This window comes from Hyperoodon ampullatus (genome assembly GCF_949752795.1).
Source record: "Hyperoodon ampullatus genome assembly, chromosome: 15".
Taxonomy (NCBI): domain Eukaryota; kingdom Metazoa; phylum Chordata; class Mammalia; order Artiodactyla; family Ziphiidae; genus Hyperoodon; species Hyperoodon ampullatus.
Window position 1 is genome coordinate 62,803,067 of NC_136928.1, and position 19,288 is coordinate 62,822,354.

Sequence of the window (19,288 nt, forward strand, 5' to 3'; positions counted from 1 at the left end):
AAAAAAAAAAAAAAAACTCAAACATTTTTATAGTGCATTAGGTGATGGGCAGCAACAAGAGAAAGTATATACTGCCACACTAATCTTATTTTAGTTCAACATCAGACATCACATCAGACATCACAAGAATTTTGTAATTCAATTACCCAAACAGTGTATATTAAAGTGTGTGTAAATGACGACCGCTAGTTTTTATTTCCATTGGTAGAAGCTTGTTTGGACCATATTATGTCCACCACTACAACCCATTCCAAGTACATTTCTGCTCCACTGGTTTTCTTAATTCAAAAAGAGAATTACTTTTACCATGTTGTCATGCTCCACGAAAATTTGTATCCTTATTATCACCACTAAAAGAAATACTTTTATCTTTGATGTTTAACAATAGCATTCAGAATAATGTCAGATGTTTCAACTTTGATAGAGTGAATTTCCAAAAATTTTATTTTGAATCCAATAATTAGGTGAAAAAAATTAAAACCATTATGAGAACCAAATTAATAAGTTTTCTATTTGAAGCATCTGATGTCACTGATATAAAACTGACAGATTCAACTGTTAATGAACTACTTCTGGTAAGAGCTAGCACATTAACAGCTATGATCTCACTTTTCACACACGCACGAAAAAATTTGGTATCAACGAATTTTCGAAACTAATTTTGCACATTTTCGTTTGCTCTAGATAAAAGTCCAGTCTCACAGAATGACATGAAAATACACCTCCTACAGCTGCATATTAAATCGTCATCTTTGGACATGCTTCCTATTAAAACAACAACAACAACAACTACTACTAACTTTTGACATAAACACTAATGTTTCTTCAGAAGACTTGGGTCTTCTGGTTTTCATGTGATTAGTGATATGATTACGGCCCCTGAGGTGGAATTTAATTATATCAGCTAAATCTTGGACAAGTTATATTAATACATTTATTTACTCTCTTGACAAGTGAAAATTAAGTTCTTAATTATTCCCTAAAAACGTATTTTAAAAATTTGTTTGCTTTTTGGAGATGATTGCTGCCAAAGGGGTTTACTATAAACTATATAAAAAGTTACCAAGCAATATAATATAGAAATAGTGGTACATTTAGAACATACAGTAAGTGACCAAACCCCTGCAGCAAGGGAATTCAGCCTATTCTCCATGTGCTTTTATTTCTAGCAGGACTGCTTTGCCTCTACTCCCCATACATCTATCTAGCCTACAATTCCCCATATTTCCCACTAATTCTGCCAACTGGTAACCAGGCAACATCATGCATCTCACAGGCTGCAGCTTGGCACAAGTGTCTGATATATACCAAGGGGCTTATAGAGACATTGGCTCAAACATTTCTCCTACCACCACCCAAAACCTGAAGGAGGTGGCTGCCCTCAGCCACTCAGAGCAAACACAGTTGATGTTATCAGCAAGCATCCTACACACTGTCCTCTAAAGGGCAATGTTAGTTAAGCTGCATCTGGAACGTGTTGGGGAAAAAAGACACAGGCTCCTACTGGCCACCTTTCAGATTTTATAGCACATCGTAAAGTGTGAGCTCCATCTACCACATGCATTAAACACAACACTAGATGAGGCTATGGCTGAAGACAGAAGTACAAAATGAATGTCTATGAAAACCCATTCCAACTTCTTTTAATGTAACTATTAATAATAGCACTTCATTTAAAAAGTAAAAATCTGGGGACTTCCCTGGTGGTCCAGTGGTTAAGACTCTGAGCTTCTAATGCAGGGGGTGCGGGTTCAATCCCTGGTCAGGGAAATAAGATCCCACATGCCGTGCAGTGTGGCCAAAAATTAAATTAAAAAAAAATAAGTAAAAATCTGGGACATACAATAAGCTGGATGTGTTATCAGGATATTAGGCACAAACTAGGAGAGCCACTTAGTAAACTCTCAAATCTTCACCTTTCTTCATGCTTTTCTCCTACCCGTGAAGCCAGTTCCCCTCCTGCACATCTACTCACTTTGCATCCATCAGTGAACATCTAAGCTAACTTCTGTCCCATTTCTGGCTCCATCAGGCCACAGCGACCCCTCACCTCCTCTCAACTCCTATAGCCCTTCTGCCTACACATGTATCTTTCCATATATATACTGCCAATAATATCATATAACCTTACAAAGATGACCAGTTAATTGAGGAGGAAAGTCAAGGAAAATTTTAAATTTTTAAGGGGGGTAAGGGGGAAAATTGACAAAATAAAAGAAAGTATCTGTGCTGAGGGAGGGGTAAAAAATGATAGGAAGTAACATGTTCCTTTTTCAGGGCTACACATACTAGCTTGATATCTGAACAATTTCTTTGTTTTTATTTTTTGCATAAAAGTAGGGAACAATGAGAATAAGTACCTAAGAGTAGACCTAAGGATTTATGTTTTAATTCTGGTCCTGAGTCTACAAAATCCTGCTTGGGAGGTTTAGTGACCACTTCCCCCACTTCAGCTTCTTTTTTTTTTTTTTTTTTAACCTCTTTATTGGAGTATCATTGCTTTACAATGGTGCGTCAGTTTCTGGTTTATAACAAAGTGAATCAGCTATACATATACATATATCCCCATATCCCCTCCCTCTTGCGTCTCCCTCCCACCCTCCCTATCCCACCCCTCTAGGTGGTCACAAAACACCGAGCTGATATCCCTGTGCAATGTGGCTGCTTCCCACTAGCTATCCATTTTACATTTGGTAGTGTATATATGTCCATGCCACTCTCACACTTTATCCCAGCTTACCCTTCTCCCTCCCTCCCCGTGTCCTCAAGTCCATTCTCTAGTTTGTCTGCATCTTTATTCCTGTCCTGCCAATAGGTCCTTCATGACCTTTTTTTTTTTAGATTCCATATATATGTGTTAGCATATGGTATTTGCTTTTCTCTTTCTGACTTACTTCACTCTGTATGACAGACTCTAGGTCCATCCACCTCACTTCAAATAACTCAAATTTGTTTCTTTTTATGGCTGAGGAATATTCCATTGTATATATGTGCCACATCTTCTTTATCCATTCATCTGTCGATGGACACTTAGGTCGCTTCCATGTCCTGGCTACTGTAAATAGAGCTGCAATGAACATTGTGGTACATGACTCTTTTTGAATTATGGTTTTCTCAGGGGATATGCCCAGTAGTGGGATTGCTGGGTCGTATGATAGTTCTATTTTTACTTTTGTAAGGAACCTCCATACTGTTCTCCATAGTGGCTGTATCAATTTACATTCCCACAAACAGTGCAAGAGGGTTTCCTTTTCTCCACATTCTCTCCAGTATTTATTGTTTCTAGATTTTTTGATGATGGCAATTCTGAACAGTGTGAGATAATATCTCATTGTAGTTTTGATTTGCATTTCTCAATTGATTAATGAAGTTGAGCATTCTTTCATGTGTTTGTTGGCAATCTGTATATCTTCTTTGGAGAAATGTCTATTTAGGTCTTCTGCCCATTTTTGGATTGGGTTGTCTGTTTTTTTGATATTGAGCTGCATGAGCTGCTTGTAAATTTTGGAGATTAATCCTTTGTCAGTTGCTTCATTTGCAAATATTTTCTCCCATTCTGAGGGTTGTCTTTTCGTCTTGTTTATGGTTTCCTTTGCTGTACAAAAGCTTATAAGTTTCATTAGGTCCCACTTGTTTATTTTTGTTTTTATTTCCATTTCTCTAGGAGGCGGGTCATAAAGAATCTTGCTGTGATTTATGTTATAGAGTGTTCTGCCTGTGTTTTCCTCTAAGAGTTTGATAGTGCCTGGCCTTACATTTAGGTCTTTCATCCATTTTGAGTTGCTTTTTGTGTATGGTGTTAGGGAGTGTTCTAATTTCATTCTTTTACATGTAGCTGTCCAGTGTTCCCAGCACCACTTATTGAAGAGGCTGTCTTTTTCCATTGTATATTCTTGCCTCCTTTATCAAAAACAAGGTGACCACATGTGTGTGGGTTTAACTCTGGGCTTTCTATCCTGTTCCATTGACCTATACTTCTGTTTTTGTGCCAGTACCATACTGTCATGATTACTGTACCTTTGTAGTATAGTCTGAAGTCCGGGAGCCTGATTCCTGCAGCTCCGCTTTTCTTTCTCAAGATTGCTTTGGCTATTCGGGGTCTTTTGTGTTTCCATATAAATTGTGAAATTTTTTGTTCTAGTTCTGTGAAAAAAGCCAGTGGTAGTTTGATAGGGATTGCATTGAATCTGTAGATTGCTTTGGGTAGTATAATCATTTTCACAATGTTGATTCTTCCAATCCAAGAACATGGTATATCTCTCCATCTGTTGGTATCATCTTTAATTTCTTTCTTCCATGTCTTATAGTTTTCTGCATATAGGTTTTTTGTCTCCTTAGGTAGGTTTATTCCTAGGTATTTTATTCTTTTTATTGCAATGGTGAATGGGAATGTTTCCTTAATTTCTCTTTCAGATTTTGCATCATTAGTGTATAGGAATGCAAGAGAGTTCTGTGCATTAATTTTGTATCCTGCTATTTTACCAAATTCATTGATTAGCTCTAGTAGTTTTCTGGTAGCATCTTTTTTTTTTTTTTTTTTTTTTTGCGATACGCGGGCCTCTCACTGTTGTGGCCTCTCCCGTTGCGGATCACAGGCTCCGGACGCGCAGGCTCAGCGGCCATGGCTCATGGGCCCAGCCGCTCCGCGGCATGTGGGATCTTCCCAGACCGGGGCACGAACCCATGTCCCCTGCATTGGCAGGCGGGCTCTCAACCACTGCGCCACCAGGGAAGCCCTGGTAGCATCTTTAGGATTCTCTATGTATAGTATCATGTCATCGGCAAACAGTGACAGCTGTACCTCTTCTTTTCCGATTTGGATTCCTTTTCTTTCTTTTTCTTCTCTGATTGCTGTGGCTAAAACTTCCAACACTATGTTGAATAATAGTGGTGAGACTGGGAAACCTTGTCCTGTTCCTGATCTTAGTAGAAATGGTTTCAGTGTTTCACCATTGAGGACGATGTTGGCTGTAGGTTTGTCATATATGGCCTTTATTATGTTGAGGTAAGTTCCCTCTATGCCTGCTTTCTGGAGGGTTTTTTATCATAAATGGGTGTTGAATTTTGTCAAAAGCGTTTTCTGCATCTGTTGAGATGAGCATATGGTTTTTATTCTTCAGTTTGTTAATATGGTGTATCACATTGACTGATTTGCATATATTGAAGAATCCTTGCATTCCTGGGATAAACCCCACTTGATCATGGTGTATGATTCTTTTAATGTGCTGTTGGATTCTGTTTGCTAGTATTTTGTTGAGGATTTTTGCATCTATGTTCATCAGTGATATTGGCCTGTAGTTTTCTTTCTTTGTGACATCTTTGTCTGGTTTTGGTATCAGGGTGATGGTGGCCTCATAGAATGAGTTTAGGAGTGTTCCTCCCTCTGCTATATTTTGGAAGTGTTTGAGAAGGATAGGTGTTAGCTCTTCTCTAAATGTTTGATAGAATTCACCTGTGAAGCCATCTGGTCCTTGGCTTTTGTTTGTTGGAAGATTTTTAATCACAGTCTCAATTTCAGTACTTCTGATTGGTCTGTTTGTATTTTCTATTTCTTCCTGGTTCAGTAAGAATTTCTAAGAATTTGTGCATTTCTTCCAGGTTGTCCATTTTATTGGCATAGAGTTGCTTGTAGTAATCTCTCATGATCTTTTGTTTTTCTGCAGTGTCAGTTGTTACGTCTCCGTTTTCATTTCTAATTCTGTTCATTTGTGTCTTCTCCCTTTTCTTCGTGATGATTCTGGCTAATGGTTTATCAATTTTATCTTCTCAAAGAACCAACCAGCTTTTAGTTTTATTGATCTTTGCTATTGTTTCCTTCATTTCTTTTTTTTTTTTTTTTTTTTTTTTTGCAGTACGCGGGCCTCTCACTGTTTTGGCCTCTCCCGTTGTGGAGCACAGGCTCCGGACGTGCAGGCTCAGTGGCCATGGCTCACGGGCCTAGCCGCTCCGCGGCATGTGGAATCTTCCCAGACCGGGGCACGAACCCATGTCCCCTGCATCGGCAGGCGGATTCTCAACCACTGCGCCACCAGGGAAGCCCCCTTCATTTCTTTTTCATTTATTTCTGATCTGATCTTTATGATTTCTTTCCTTCTGCTAACTTTGGGGTTTTTTTCTTCTTCTTTCTCTAATTGCTTTAGGTGTAAGCTTAGGTTGTTTATTTGAGATGCTTCTTGTTTCTTGAGGTAGGCTTGCATTGCTATAAACTTCCCTCTTAGAGTTGCTTTTGCTGCCTCCCATAGGTTTTGGGTCGTTATGTTTTCACTGTCATTTGTTTCTAGGTGTGTTTTGATTTCCTCTTTGATTTCTTCAGTGATATCTTGGTTATTTAGTAGTGTATTGTTTAGCCTCCACGTGTTTGTGTGTTTTACAGATTTTTTCCTGTAATTGATATCTAGTCTCATAGCGTTGTGGTCGGAAAAGATACTTGATACGATTTCAATTTTCTTAAATTTACCAAGGCTTGATTTGTGACCCAAGATATGATCTACCCTGGAGAATGTTCTATGAGCGCTTGAGAAGAAAGTGTATTCTGTTGTTTTTGGATGGAATGTCCTATAAATATCAATGAAGTCCATCTTGTTTAATGTATCACTTAAAGCTTGTGTTTCCTTATTTATTTTCATTTTGGATGATCTGTCCATTGTGAAAATGGGGTGTTAAAGTCCCCTACTATAACTGTGTTACTGTTGATTTCCCCTTTTATGGCTGTTAGCATTTGCTTATGTATTGAGGTGCTCCTATGTTGGGTCCATCAACATTTACAATTGTTATATCTTCTTCTTGGATTGATCCCTTGATCATTATATAGTGTCCTTCTTTGTCTCTTGTAATAGTCTTTGTTTTAGTCTATTTTGTCTGATATGAGAATTGCTACTCCAGCTTTCTTTTGATTTCCATTTGCATGGAATATCTTTTTCCATCCCCTCACTTTCAGTCTGTATGTGTCCCTAGTTCTGAAGTGGGTCTCTTGTAGACAGCATATATATGGGTCTTGTTTTTGTATCCATTCAGCCGGTCTATGTCTTTTGGTTGCAGCATTTAATCTTTTTACATTTAAGGTAATTATCAATATGTATGTTCCTATTACCACCCACTTCAGCTTCTAACAGCCCACAATCCCCAGAAGTCTATGGTTGATTTTGAATTTTAGTAGTTTCAGAAGTTACTTGCGGGGCTTCCCTGGTGGCGCAGTGGTTGAGAGTCTGCCTGCCGATGCCGGGGACACGGGTTCGTGCCCTGGTCTGGGAAAATCCCACATGCCGCGGAGCGGCTGGGACCGTGAGCCATGGTCACTGAGCCTGCGCGTCCGGAGCCTGTGCTCCGCAACGGGAGAGGCCACAGCAGTGAGACGCCAGCGTACCGCAAAAAAAAAAAAAAAGTTACTTGGGAAAATGAAACAGGTAGGGGTAAACGATTGGTACCTAGCAATCTCAACACAAATGCAAATGGTACACATGTCTTCTGGTTCTCTAACAAATGCACCATAGACAAATGCATTTAGTTTTGTAGACCATCCCTGATATAAAACCAAACATTCCTATTTTTTTTTTTTTTTTTTTTTTTGCAGTACGCGGGCCTCTCACTGCTGTGGCCTCTCCCGTTGCGGAGCACAGGCTCCGGACGCGCAGGCTCAGAGGCCATGGCTCACGGGCCCAGCCACTCCGCGGCATGTGGGATCTTCCCGGACCGGGGCACGAACCTGTGTACCCTGCATCGGCAGGCGGACTCTCAACCACTGCGCCACCAGGGAAGCCCCCAAACATTCCTATTTTTATAACAATTTGATTTCAGGAAGCCATTACAATGCACAGAAGCCATTCAAGTATCTCTCTCATTTGCCTGAGTTTTGTTATTAAACCTAATTGTTTGGATATGTCAGAAAAGCAGGGATAGGATTTTTTAAATTCTATTTTTCTATTTTCCTTTCATTCCACGACTTAGAGGAGACAATAGCATATAGGAGCTCTCCTTCTTCAGAGACAATTCAAACTTGCATCAAGAGTTACAGTAAGTCTACAGCGTTCAAGTTTGCATCTTGTAGTAGTTCTGTACAACTGTAGTATCATACGCCTGCAAATTTTGGCATGGCTTACAGCCTGCCTGAATTCGATCCATATGACAAACTGCAAAATATCCTCACATAATATCTGTTTGCTCTGTGACGCTGCTTGGAGCAATTGTCATTGCTTTGTCTTGCTCAGTAATTAATTTGAAATCATATAATGAGACCATTGGGCCCTATCAAGTCCTCCCTTGCGAATTCCCTTACTCCACCCCTTCTTTCCTATTGCCCCTCCCTCACAGACAACTGTCCTGCTAGATCACTGCTATAGTTCCTAAGCCTACCTACATCTAGTGTCTCCCACGGCCACAGAGTTGCCAAAACAATATTCTTAAATCACCTCCATGCACACCACATTCCTTCAATTCAACAAAGCCAAACACAAATCAACCCTTTAATAGCCTCCTACCTGCCAAATAAAAAAAACCAAAGGCCTCACCTTCAAGACCTTCCATAATCTGGCTCCAGTCTCGCTTTCCCACTGGGACTGCCCTATTCCCTTTCACTCTAAAAAACTAGCCTATTCACTAACACTCTGTACACACACACACACACACACACACACACACGCACACGCACCCCCCTTCTCTTTGTGTTTCCAGGGCTGGGCTCATACTGTTCACCTGCCTGGAATGCCCTCACCACTGCCTTTCCATTGGCCTATTCAAGTATTATGTGTCCCTCAAAGCCCAATTCACCATCCTCTCTTCATCATTGTCTACAAAAGGCAGAAATAGTCTCTTTGGCCTCTATAAAAGTAGTGTCTTAAAAATTACTCTCTGGGTTTTTCTTTGAGGCCTCATACTGTTGGCTAGCTTTGTCTATGTCCATTTCACTAGATTGTAGAAGAGGGTACAAACCAGGCCATCTGGTGGTCTGCTGCTACTGCTTCCTCCTCTGATTCCATGCCATGTGTACAGCAGACAATTAATATGTATTTGATTGAATAACTGGTTGAAGATATTATTTGTTCACTCATTCAACAATTATTTATTAAAGACCCAATATGTGTTAGGCCCTGTTACAAGCACTAGGAAAATGTAAATAAACCATACAGATAAAAACTTCTACCTTCATAGAACTTACATTGTAGTGGAGGAGAAAAAGATTTTTTTTTAAAGTAAGCTATATATAATATTAGAAGGTGCTAAGTACTATAGAGAAAAATAAAGTATAGAAGGAAAATAGGAATGTAAGGTAAGGGTGGAAAGTGAGGGTGTGATTTTAAATAGAATGATTATGGAAGGCCTCTCTGAGAAAGTGACATTTGATCCCAGAAGTGAATGAGGTCATGGAGCAAGGTATGCAGATATCTATCCAGAAGAAGAACATTCCAGGCAGAGGAACAGCAAGTGATGAAACCCAGAGGCAGAAATGTGCCTGGAATGTTCAGAGAAGAACAAAGAGGCTAATGTGGGGTGAGTGAGGGGGAGAATGGGAGGGGGAAGGTAAAGAAGCAACAGGTGCTAGGCTTGGAAAAGCCTTGAGCCAGTCAGAGACCTGGTGATGGAGCAGAGGAATGACACATATGACTTGCATTTGAAAGGATCAACTTGGATGTTCATTGAGTATAGGCAGATTGTAACAAGACAGAGGCAGGAAGACCAGTAAGGAGGTAATATATTAACTAGGTGAGAGGTGATGGGTATTTGACCAGAATGGTGGCAGGTAGCAAGCAGCTGTCCAATTCTGGATATATTTCAAAGGCAGATCTCCTAGAATTTGCTGATAGATTAGATGTGGGATACGAGGGAAACAGAAATCAAGGACGACTCCAAGACCAAACAGGCTGCCACTTACAGGGATGAGGATGATCTTGGGGGCAAAAGCTTTTAGGAGGGGGAGAACAGTATTTCGGATATTAGAAATGTTTAGTCAGAGTAACGAATGGGGAGACTGAGAAAGCAGTGAGATACGGAAGTCTACAATTAAGGGGAGAAGACAGGACTGAAAATAAACTTTTGGGAGTTGTCAGCATACAGATGGTATTTAAGCTATGGGACTAGATTAAATCAAGGGAGTGAGTGTAGACAGAGATATACAGCCCAACGACTAAGCCCTAGGAACCAGCAAAGAAGACTGAGAAGGAGTAGCCAGTGAGGCAGGAGGACAATGTTAAGGCTGGACGTTGAGAGACTGTGTGCTTGAGAAAACAATTCATGTGCGTGATTTAACTTAGACAATGGAGGCTAAGGGAGGGAATTTATTTTCCCCACTCCTTATGGCAGCTGTGGTTGGGTAAACTTTAAACAGATAAGCAAGGATATGATACAGTTTTCCATAGAAGTAAAATTTTAGTAACACAATACTGAGTTCTATTTTCTACCAAAAAAAAGTGTCCAGTGATAATCAAGTTAGTGCAGGGTTTCTCAACCTTGGCACTACTGACATTTTAGCCGGGATAATTCTTTATTGTGGAGGGCTGTGCTGAGCATTATGGGATGTTTGGCAGCATCCCTGGTCTCTACCCACTAGATGTCAGTAGTGCACCCCTTCACCTCCCCACCATTGCCAAAGGACCCGGAGACAAAATCGTCCCCAGTTGAGAACTCTGAGATAGAGCAAGTTGTCAACAAAAACCAACTCTATGTTAAGCATTCTTGCTGCGAAATGCAACTGTCAGCTTCTGCTGATATTCTGTACTCCCACCTGTCCTACTCTCTTCTCCAGGCTTCTCACCAGCTCACAGATGAGAAAGATTCTCATTGTATTCACTACCCAGAGCGAGGAAAGTAAGCAATTAGCTCAACCTGTCATTAAAAAAAAAAAATGTGTTCTGATCTTTTTTCAATGTAAAAGATATGCCTCAAGTCTACCCAGTTCAAAAGTGACCATTTCTGCACACCTTCATTCATTGCAGCACTACTTACAACAGACAAGAGGTAGGAGCAACCCAGTGTCCATCGACAGATGAATGGATAAAATAACTGGTATGTACATACAGTGAAATATCATTCAGTCTTAAAAGAAAGAAAATTCTGACAAATGATACAACATGGATGAACCTTGAGGGCGTTATGCTAAGTGAAATACGCCAGTCACAAAAGGACAAATCCTGTATGATCCCACTCATATGAGGTACTTAGAGTAGCCAAATTCATAGAGACAGAAAGTAGAGTGGTTTTTAGGGACTAGAGTCGTGGGGGGAGAACCGGGAGCTACAGTTTACTAGGTGCAGAGTTTCAGTTCTGCAGGATGAAAAGAGTTGTAGGGATGGGTGGTGGCAATGGCTACACAACAAAGTGAATGTACTTCACACTACTGAACTGTACACTTAGAAACAGTTAACATGGTAAACCGTTTTATGTTACAGGCTTTTTATCACAATTTAAAAAAGAACAGACTGCTGGCTCTGGAGTGAGACTGTCTGGGTTCAAATACTGGCAAAGTGCCCAGAGAGGCACCTGGCTCATAGTAAGTACTCAGTAAATATTAGTGGCTGATATTAAATTAGTATTATAACTAAAATTATACCAAGTCGGTGTGCATGTTTGTCAGGAGCATGGTTGACAGGTATGTGTGACTTTGGTGACTGGGAAAGCAGTCATAAAGTTTGGTTAAAAAAAATAACCATTTCTAGGAATAAAACCATTTAACTGGGCTTCCCTGGTGGCGCAGTGGTTGAGAGTCTGCCTGCCGATGCAGGGGACGCGGGTTCGTGCCCCGGTCTGGGAAGATCCCACATGCCGCAGAGCGGCTGGGCCCGTGAGCCATGGCCGCTAAGCCTGCGCGTCCGGAGCCTGTGCTCCCCAACGGGAGAGGCCACAACAGTGAGAGGCCCGTGTACCGAAAAAAAAAAAAAAAAAAAAAAACCCACTTAACTAACTGAGTATCATTAAATACAAAATAGGTTGATCTCTTTCCCCTCAAAATTAGGTCCTCTCCTGTGGATTTCTCTCGCACTTACTTATTTTAAAGATCCAGGTTCCTTTTGCATTATTTTTTCAAATCTTAAAAAATTTTTTTAAACATTTAAAAATGCTTCTGTGCATGTAAATATAGCCATTTTTTTCCTAAAATGATCAACTACCCATTCTATATGTTACCCTTTTTATATAAAGGTTTTTCTTTCATTATTGACATCAACAATTACTTGCAGAGTCCTTCACTGCCTGTAATTTTGACTCTCATTCACTTCCTTCCTAGTATATCTACTCAAAATGGAGCCTAACTTTAATAGCTGTATTTGTGTTAAGGACAGTTAGCAGAGAGAAATAACAAAACGAAACAGAAAAGTGAATAAAAGAAGCACAAAAGAAAGCGAGTAAGAGAAAAGCAACCTGTCCACTCTTAGTGACAAGCAAGAAGTATTCTCAAGGCTAGGTTCTTAGCTCACAGATGAGCTCCCCAGTCTTTATGAAAGAAAACGGGTATTCATTCAGTAAGTCAAAATCAAAGAAAGGCAAGAGCAGATGAGGCTTTATGAACTGTCTAACCTGCATGGGATTAATCTTCACCGAGCGTTCAAAGCACTCCACGCATTCTTTAAACTCTTTGCTTCGCAGATGGAGGAGGCCTTTGGAGTGCTGGGCGCGAGCACTGCGGTGCTGAGACAACTCCCAGGCCTGGTCGTAGTAAGAGTGCTCTCGAAGGACATCCCCAAGCAAGCAGTATAGACTTGGTGTTTCTTTTTTCTCCAGCTCTTGCCTGAGGATTTCTTCTGCCTAGAAATAACAACAGAAATAACTAAATTGCTGAATAGTGACAAATGCCTATTTTTTAGCACATATACAATCTTTTATGTCACATGATCCAAAATTTTATTTTCAAAGTTTGAGATGACCTGCTTATTTCATGCATCTGGCACACAGGCTGAAAAAGAAAGGAACAGTAGAAGATCGATATGGTACAAGGAACAGAGGAACAAGAAGAGGTGAACACGCTTCACTGGCCTCTGGAATCCTCAAGGAAAGGCCCCGAGGAGAGGCTGACTTCATGATACTGGGGGTGATTCATTTAGCTCCCCTTTTCCCTGCTCCCTCTTCCAGATGTCACCACTGTGACCGTTTGTTAGAGCAGAGCCTTCAATTCACCTCCACCCAAGAGCAATGAAAAGTATGTTTTCCCTTTTTAAAAATGGTATGCTTGGGCTTCCCTGGTGGCGCAGTGGTTGAGAGTCCACCTGCCGATGCAGGCGACGCGGGTTCGTGCCCCGGTCCGGGAAGATCCCACATGCCGTGGAGCAGCTGGGCCTGTGAGCCACGGCCGCTGAGCCTGGGCGTCCGGAGCCTGTGCTCCGCAATGGGAGAGGCCACAACAGTGAGAGGTCCGCGTACCGCAAAAACAAATAATAAAATAAATAAATTAAAAAAAATGTTATGCTTCAGGAGCCTGGGATCGCTGAAAAATTTATAAAAGAAGGGAGAGGGTACAATTTAATAGGCACTGCTAAACACCTACCTCTTAACCGAACTACACCTCACAGATAAAACCTGCTGGAATTCCCTGGTGGTCCAGTAGTTAGGACTCCGTGCTTCCACTGCAGAGGGCACAGTTTGATCCCCAGTTGGGGAACTAGGATCCTGAATGCTGTGCAGCGTGGTCAAACAAACAAACAAACAAAAAAAACCCTTGCCAACATGAGACCTATCTGCTTCCAGACAGTCCATTCACTATAGAAATGAAAGACCATCCTCAGTACATGGCTTGGGTATTATTCTCATGTGTCCACAATTCGGATTCACCTTGTCACCCAAGCTAACTCTGTACTTGTGACATATACTACCCCACTTCTCCCACCCATGTCTGTTACCCACCCCCACCCCCATTTCTGATTAATTTCAACAGAGGGCAAGAAGCATGGTAGCAGCTCTACTTTCCATCCTCACACACAAATACTTCCACATAAACAGCAGTGGGGTCACCAAATATGCCAAGACAGCCCTGGCCAAAGTGGATGTAGACATCCAGGAAGCCATCCTTTGGTAGCTAAAATGGTAGTTTAGACCCCCTAACTTGCGTGGCTGGCAATCTTAAAGTCTGTATATCTTATTTTCTTTAGGTTCAACATATCTATAATTTAAGTCTTAAGCAGTCTAATTTTTGTGAAATCTTTTAAAAGACGGCTGTGCCCCTATAAGTGTCTTTGGATGCCACTGCCTCTTTTGCATTTCTGATACAGTATGGGTTATGTAGGTCTTTTAGGCTAGTCTGAAAATGAAACCGGAATTTATAGAACAGGTTCTAAGAGGAAACAATTCCAAGTCCTAAACGGCCAAAATAAACATGAAGTTTTCAAATATAATCCATGTAATTCCTTTATCCACAGATAATACAGCAATTATTAATGTATCTAACTATAATTCCGTATTCGATATATTGATTTTTCAGTAGGTACATTTCAACATACTTTGTATTTAATATATTTATTTTTACGTATATACGTGTATGTATTCAACCAAATTGTGTACAACAGATTGTAGCCACAGCAGGACTTTTGCTGAAATGACCTTACAGTGTAGTTGAGGCATTTCTCTTGACAGCATGTCACTGAAATTTGATACCACACTCTCCCATTTCTGCTTTAAACTGTTAGAGTGGATTCTGTGGTCTGCAATTAAACAATGACGATTACAGTAACTGGGTACAGAAGTTACTGCTTTCAATATACTCCTGAAAAAAGTGAAACTTTAGTTTTTTAAGGAACCTCCATACTGTTCTCCATAGTGGCTGTATCAATTTACATTCCCACCAACAGTGCAAGAGGGTTCCCTTTTCTCCACACCCTCTCCAGCATTTACTGTTTGTAGATTTTTTGATGATGGCCATTCTGAGAGGTGTGAGATGGTATCTCATTGTAGTTTTGATTTGCATTTCTCTAATGATTAATGATGTTGAGTATTCTTTCATGTGTTTGTTGGCAATCTGTATATCTTCTTTGGAGAAATGTCTATTTAGGTCTTCTGACTATTTTTGGATTGGGTTGTTTGTTTTTTTGATATTGATACCATACGACCCAGCAATCCCACTACTGGGCATATCCCCTGAGAAAACCATAATTCAAAAAGAGTCATGTACCACAATGTTCACTGCAGCTCTATTTACAATAGCCAGGACATGGAAGCAACCTAAGTGTCCATCGACAGATGAATGGATAAAGAAGATGTGTCACATAGATACAACAGAATATTACTCAGCCATAAAAAGAAACGAAATTGAGTTGTCTGTAGTGAGGTGGATGGACCTAGAGTCTGTCATACAGAGTGAAGTAAGTCAGAAAGAGAAAAACAAATACCGCATGCTAACACATATATATGGAATCTAAAAAAAAAAAAAAAAAAGATCATGAAGAAACCAGGGGCGGGACAGGAAGAAAGATGCAGACCTACTGGAGAATGGACTTGAGGACATGGGGAGGGAGGGGGAAGGGTAAGCTGGGACAAAGTGAGAGAGTGGCATGCACATATATACACTACCAAATGTAAAATAGATAGCTAGTGGGAAGTAGCCGCATAGCACAGGGAGATCAGCTCGGTGCTTTGTGACCACCTAGAGGGGTGGGATAGGGAGGGAGACGCAAGAGGGAAGAGATATGGGATATATGTATATGTATAACTGATTCACCTTGTTATAAAGCAGAAACTAACACACCATTGTAAAGCAATTATATTCCAATAAAAATGTTTTTTAAAAAAGTGAAAGTTTGTGATTGGTTATCTGATCTGGTTGGAGTTGAAGACAATGAGGATCCAGTGATCATGACAGGGTTTAACATCACTAGTCCATGACATCCAGTGATGAAAGGATTACTTAAATTATCACCTGCAGTAACTTAGAATGAAGCACCGATCTAACGCAAGGCTTTTGCAGTTTGAGTGACAGGACGTTGTGAGACAGCGCAAGACCGTGAGGTAGGTCAGCTGGTCCTGAGTTCACCGGACAGCTCAAACATAGAAAATGACACTCAGTGTTCTAAATCCTCAAGGCCAGAGAACCAGGGAATTTCTATAATTTCCTAAAAGAATTTGTTTTCCTTGTAGCTGCCAAGCTGGTACAGGCAAAAATCAGATGCAGGCATTGCTCTTATAGGATTGCTGAATTACAATATAGGATGAATTCAGTTTCACTAGTTCTATGTGAAAGTTAGGGCATTTGATTGGGTTAATCAAATATGCTTTACTCATTCATTTTATTTCCTCTATTGCCTCTTAGCTACACATCATTTTATTAAATTTTCATGATTGCTCTAGGGCTACTCATGTGTGTCTTCAATTGATCTAAGTTCATTTAGAGTTAATATTGTATCACCTCACCTTTCTCATGTCACAAGTGGCCTTCCTAAATTTCTGTTCCACAGAAACAATGAAATAAACGACCGCTATTGTTTTAAGTCACTATGTTTTGATGTGGTTTGTTATATACCAGTAATAACTGCAACAGTTGTTTAAAGCGAGAGGGTTACTCTAGTGCCAGTTACTTCATCATGGCCAGGAGAAGAGGACACTGATCATAAAAGAGCAAGACCCAAGAATTTAAATGGGGACATTTGGGATGATTCAGGTAACAGAAAACCCCCAGATTCTATGGAGTTTCCTAAGCCAGCAGAGGCAACCCTCCCCTATCTGATAAGATTAGTGCTACCTTGCTTAAGGACAGTGTCACAACTACACCTCAAGGAGTTACCTTGCAAGAGGATGCCAGTTCTCTCCTATTACCTAACCCCTCCCACCCCTCACTGCCTCCAGACATGTAAATGGGTTTATACACAAAAAGAATTGCAAGATTTTGTTACTTTCTAGAGAGAAAACCTTGGGACCATGTGGAAAAAGATTCTAAGGGAGCTAGACCACAGACAAAGAGGATCATAATTTTAAATCAGCTTAATGTAGATACTCATCAGAAAATTTTGATTCACAGTTCTAACTCAAGCAGCTGGGGATGGTTCCAAACTATTTGCTCAACTGCTTGACTAAAACCAAGACTCAAGCATGGCCAAAACTAAGGCTGAGACACCAAAAATTCCTTGGTGTAATATGGAGGAAAGAATCCAACAACTTAGAAGAAAAGGCTGTTGTTAATTTATCATTTGCAACCTACTACCCACCCTACCTGTGTCCCCCATTAAGGCCAAGGGGATACTCCTTTCACCTTGACTTTGAGAAATACATTGTACCTGGGAGTATCAGCATTTTGAAAAGTGCTATAGTAGATATCCTATGTAAGCTGGGGGTAAAGCCGAGAGGTCCTTCTATTAAATGAGCTTCCTGATTTCAATGGGGATGATCAGAAGCCAAGGTAGTAGACTTGCTGATAGCCCCTGGAAGCAAGATGAACATAGTTCTTTGTAACAGGCACAGCCAGAGTGATAAGTAGAACGGTGTGACTAGCATGGATCACAGGTGATGGCCAACTGATCATAAAGATTTTTAACCAAATTAGATAAACAGCCAACTAAGTACAACTTGATCTACGTAAGACTTAAAAAAAAAAAATCTAGATTTGGAGACTAGATGTCTGACATGAATCACAATGCTGAAACACTGTCTCTCACCCAATTCCTATCCCTGAGTCATTTCACAGACTCAGAGCCTCTTGTAAGCAAACAAATAAATAAGCAAGCAACTCAGTACTGGTGAGAAAGGACCCTGTGATAACATAACAAGTATATAACACAATTCTTCTTCCCTAAATAAGTAATTATAACCATTTACCAGGTAATTGTATCCTGGGGAAAAAGAAATCCCTCCTCTCTTCAGGGTTGATTAGCTCTTAGTTACTGCTAATCCCTGGGGACCCAGAATATCACCATGTTGAGTTAGTGGGTTTATGGGAGATACTAAGCCTACCATGGGATGGACTAAGTCCCGAACCCACCCAGTGGTCACTTTCCTAGTTGAATACAGAGGTGAATTACATACATCCAGCAACAAGCAGAGTCCACAGTGAGTGCTACTTCGGAATAAAGGGCCAAGTGAAAGCCTCTGAAGCTGCTTCTCCTCATTAAAAGAGAAAACCCAAAGCAACACCACATTATCTGTGTAAACCACAGACATGTGTGCCACTATCAAAAACTTGAGAGACAATGCAAAGTGTGTGTGTTTGTACGTGTGTGCATGGGCCGTTTAACCTACCCATTTAAATTGAGAACACAGACGGGTCCTGGAAAATGTCATAGATTATTATAAACTTAATGTAATGGCACTCTAATTATAGCTACTGTTCCAGACATGATCTCTTTACTGTAGCAAATAATCACAGCTCTTGACATATGCTAAGCAGGTACTGATACAGCAAATACATTTTTCTCTACCCAATAACCAGGCAACATCAAATGCAGTGGGCTTTAACTAGCACAGAGAGAAGTAGACTTTCCCTGTCTTTCCTCAGAATTACATAGACTTATAGTATAATTCAGTCTGCAAGGACCTTGATTGTCTCACTATCCCATTAGACCTTACCAGTCTTGATGACATCATGCTAATAAAAGTCAAGAAACTAAAATAAAAAATTATATGCCAACGTCAACCAAAAACCAATTGGAAATTACATACTCTTGTCACCGTAACTTGTTATTAGGAAAATTTTCATTTATAAAAATTCATTTTATATGTTCCTTAGAAGGAACTCATCTATTAAATAAAGCAAGATATGTAAAATAAATGTTTATGTGTTATTTTTGTTATTATTTCTAGTTATTTTTGTTCTTATATGCCCTAAGAATGCTTCAATATCTAAACCTCTTTTGAAGAAACTGTATGTTTCCCCCAAATCAGAAATTCTTCTTTACATATACAACACAATCTATAAAATACTCTGTGTCTGGGAATTCCCTGGCAGTCCGGTGGGTTTGATCCCTGGTCAGGAAACTAAGATCCAAAAAACTGGCCAAAAAAAGAAAAATTAATTAATTAATTGTATTAAAAAATACAATACTCTGGGCCTATTAGTAGTTTGTCACTTTCCAAATAAGTAAACTCCCAAGTAAAAGGACTAAACCACTGCATAGTCATATGTACCAGATCATGCTATGTACTTGCTTAAGCTGGGAACTACGTTTCCTAAAATCCCTTTCCCTTCTGATTTCATGTTAGAGTTGGTCAGAAGGGAAACTTGCTAAGGATTTGAAAGGCAGAAGTAAAGCAACAACCATCCTTTACTCTTGGAAGGTTGTCATGGTTAAATATGACATCAAACAAGAGGCAGAGATGTCCTGAAGATCCCAGCTTGACCATGCTCTATGTGTCTTTCCACTTGCTGGCCCTGCCAACCAATAGCAACCCCGGG

The 19,288-nt window shown here is 40.2% G+C and overlaps 1 protein-coding gene across 1 annotated transcript in view; it reads right to left on the reverse strand.

Moving 5' to 3' along the window:
- Positions 1-19,288, reverse strand: part of TTC27 (tetratricopeptide repeat domain 27) — a gene marked incomplete at its 5' end in the record, with an annotated part of 189,201 nt that overhangs the window by 46,358 nt on the left and 123,555 nt on the right. Inside the window, one exon of the mRNA XM_079721409.1 lies at positions 12,502-12,729. Coding sequence (XP_079577535.1) covers positions 12,502-12,729 — 228 coding nt within the window. The remainder of the gene's footprint in view (positions 1-12,501; positions 12,730-19,288) is intronic.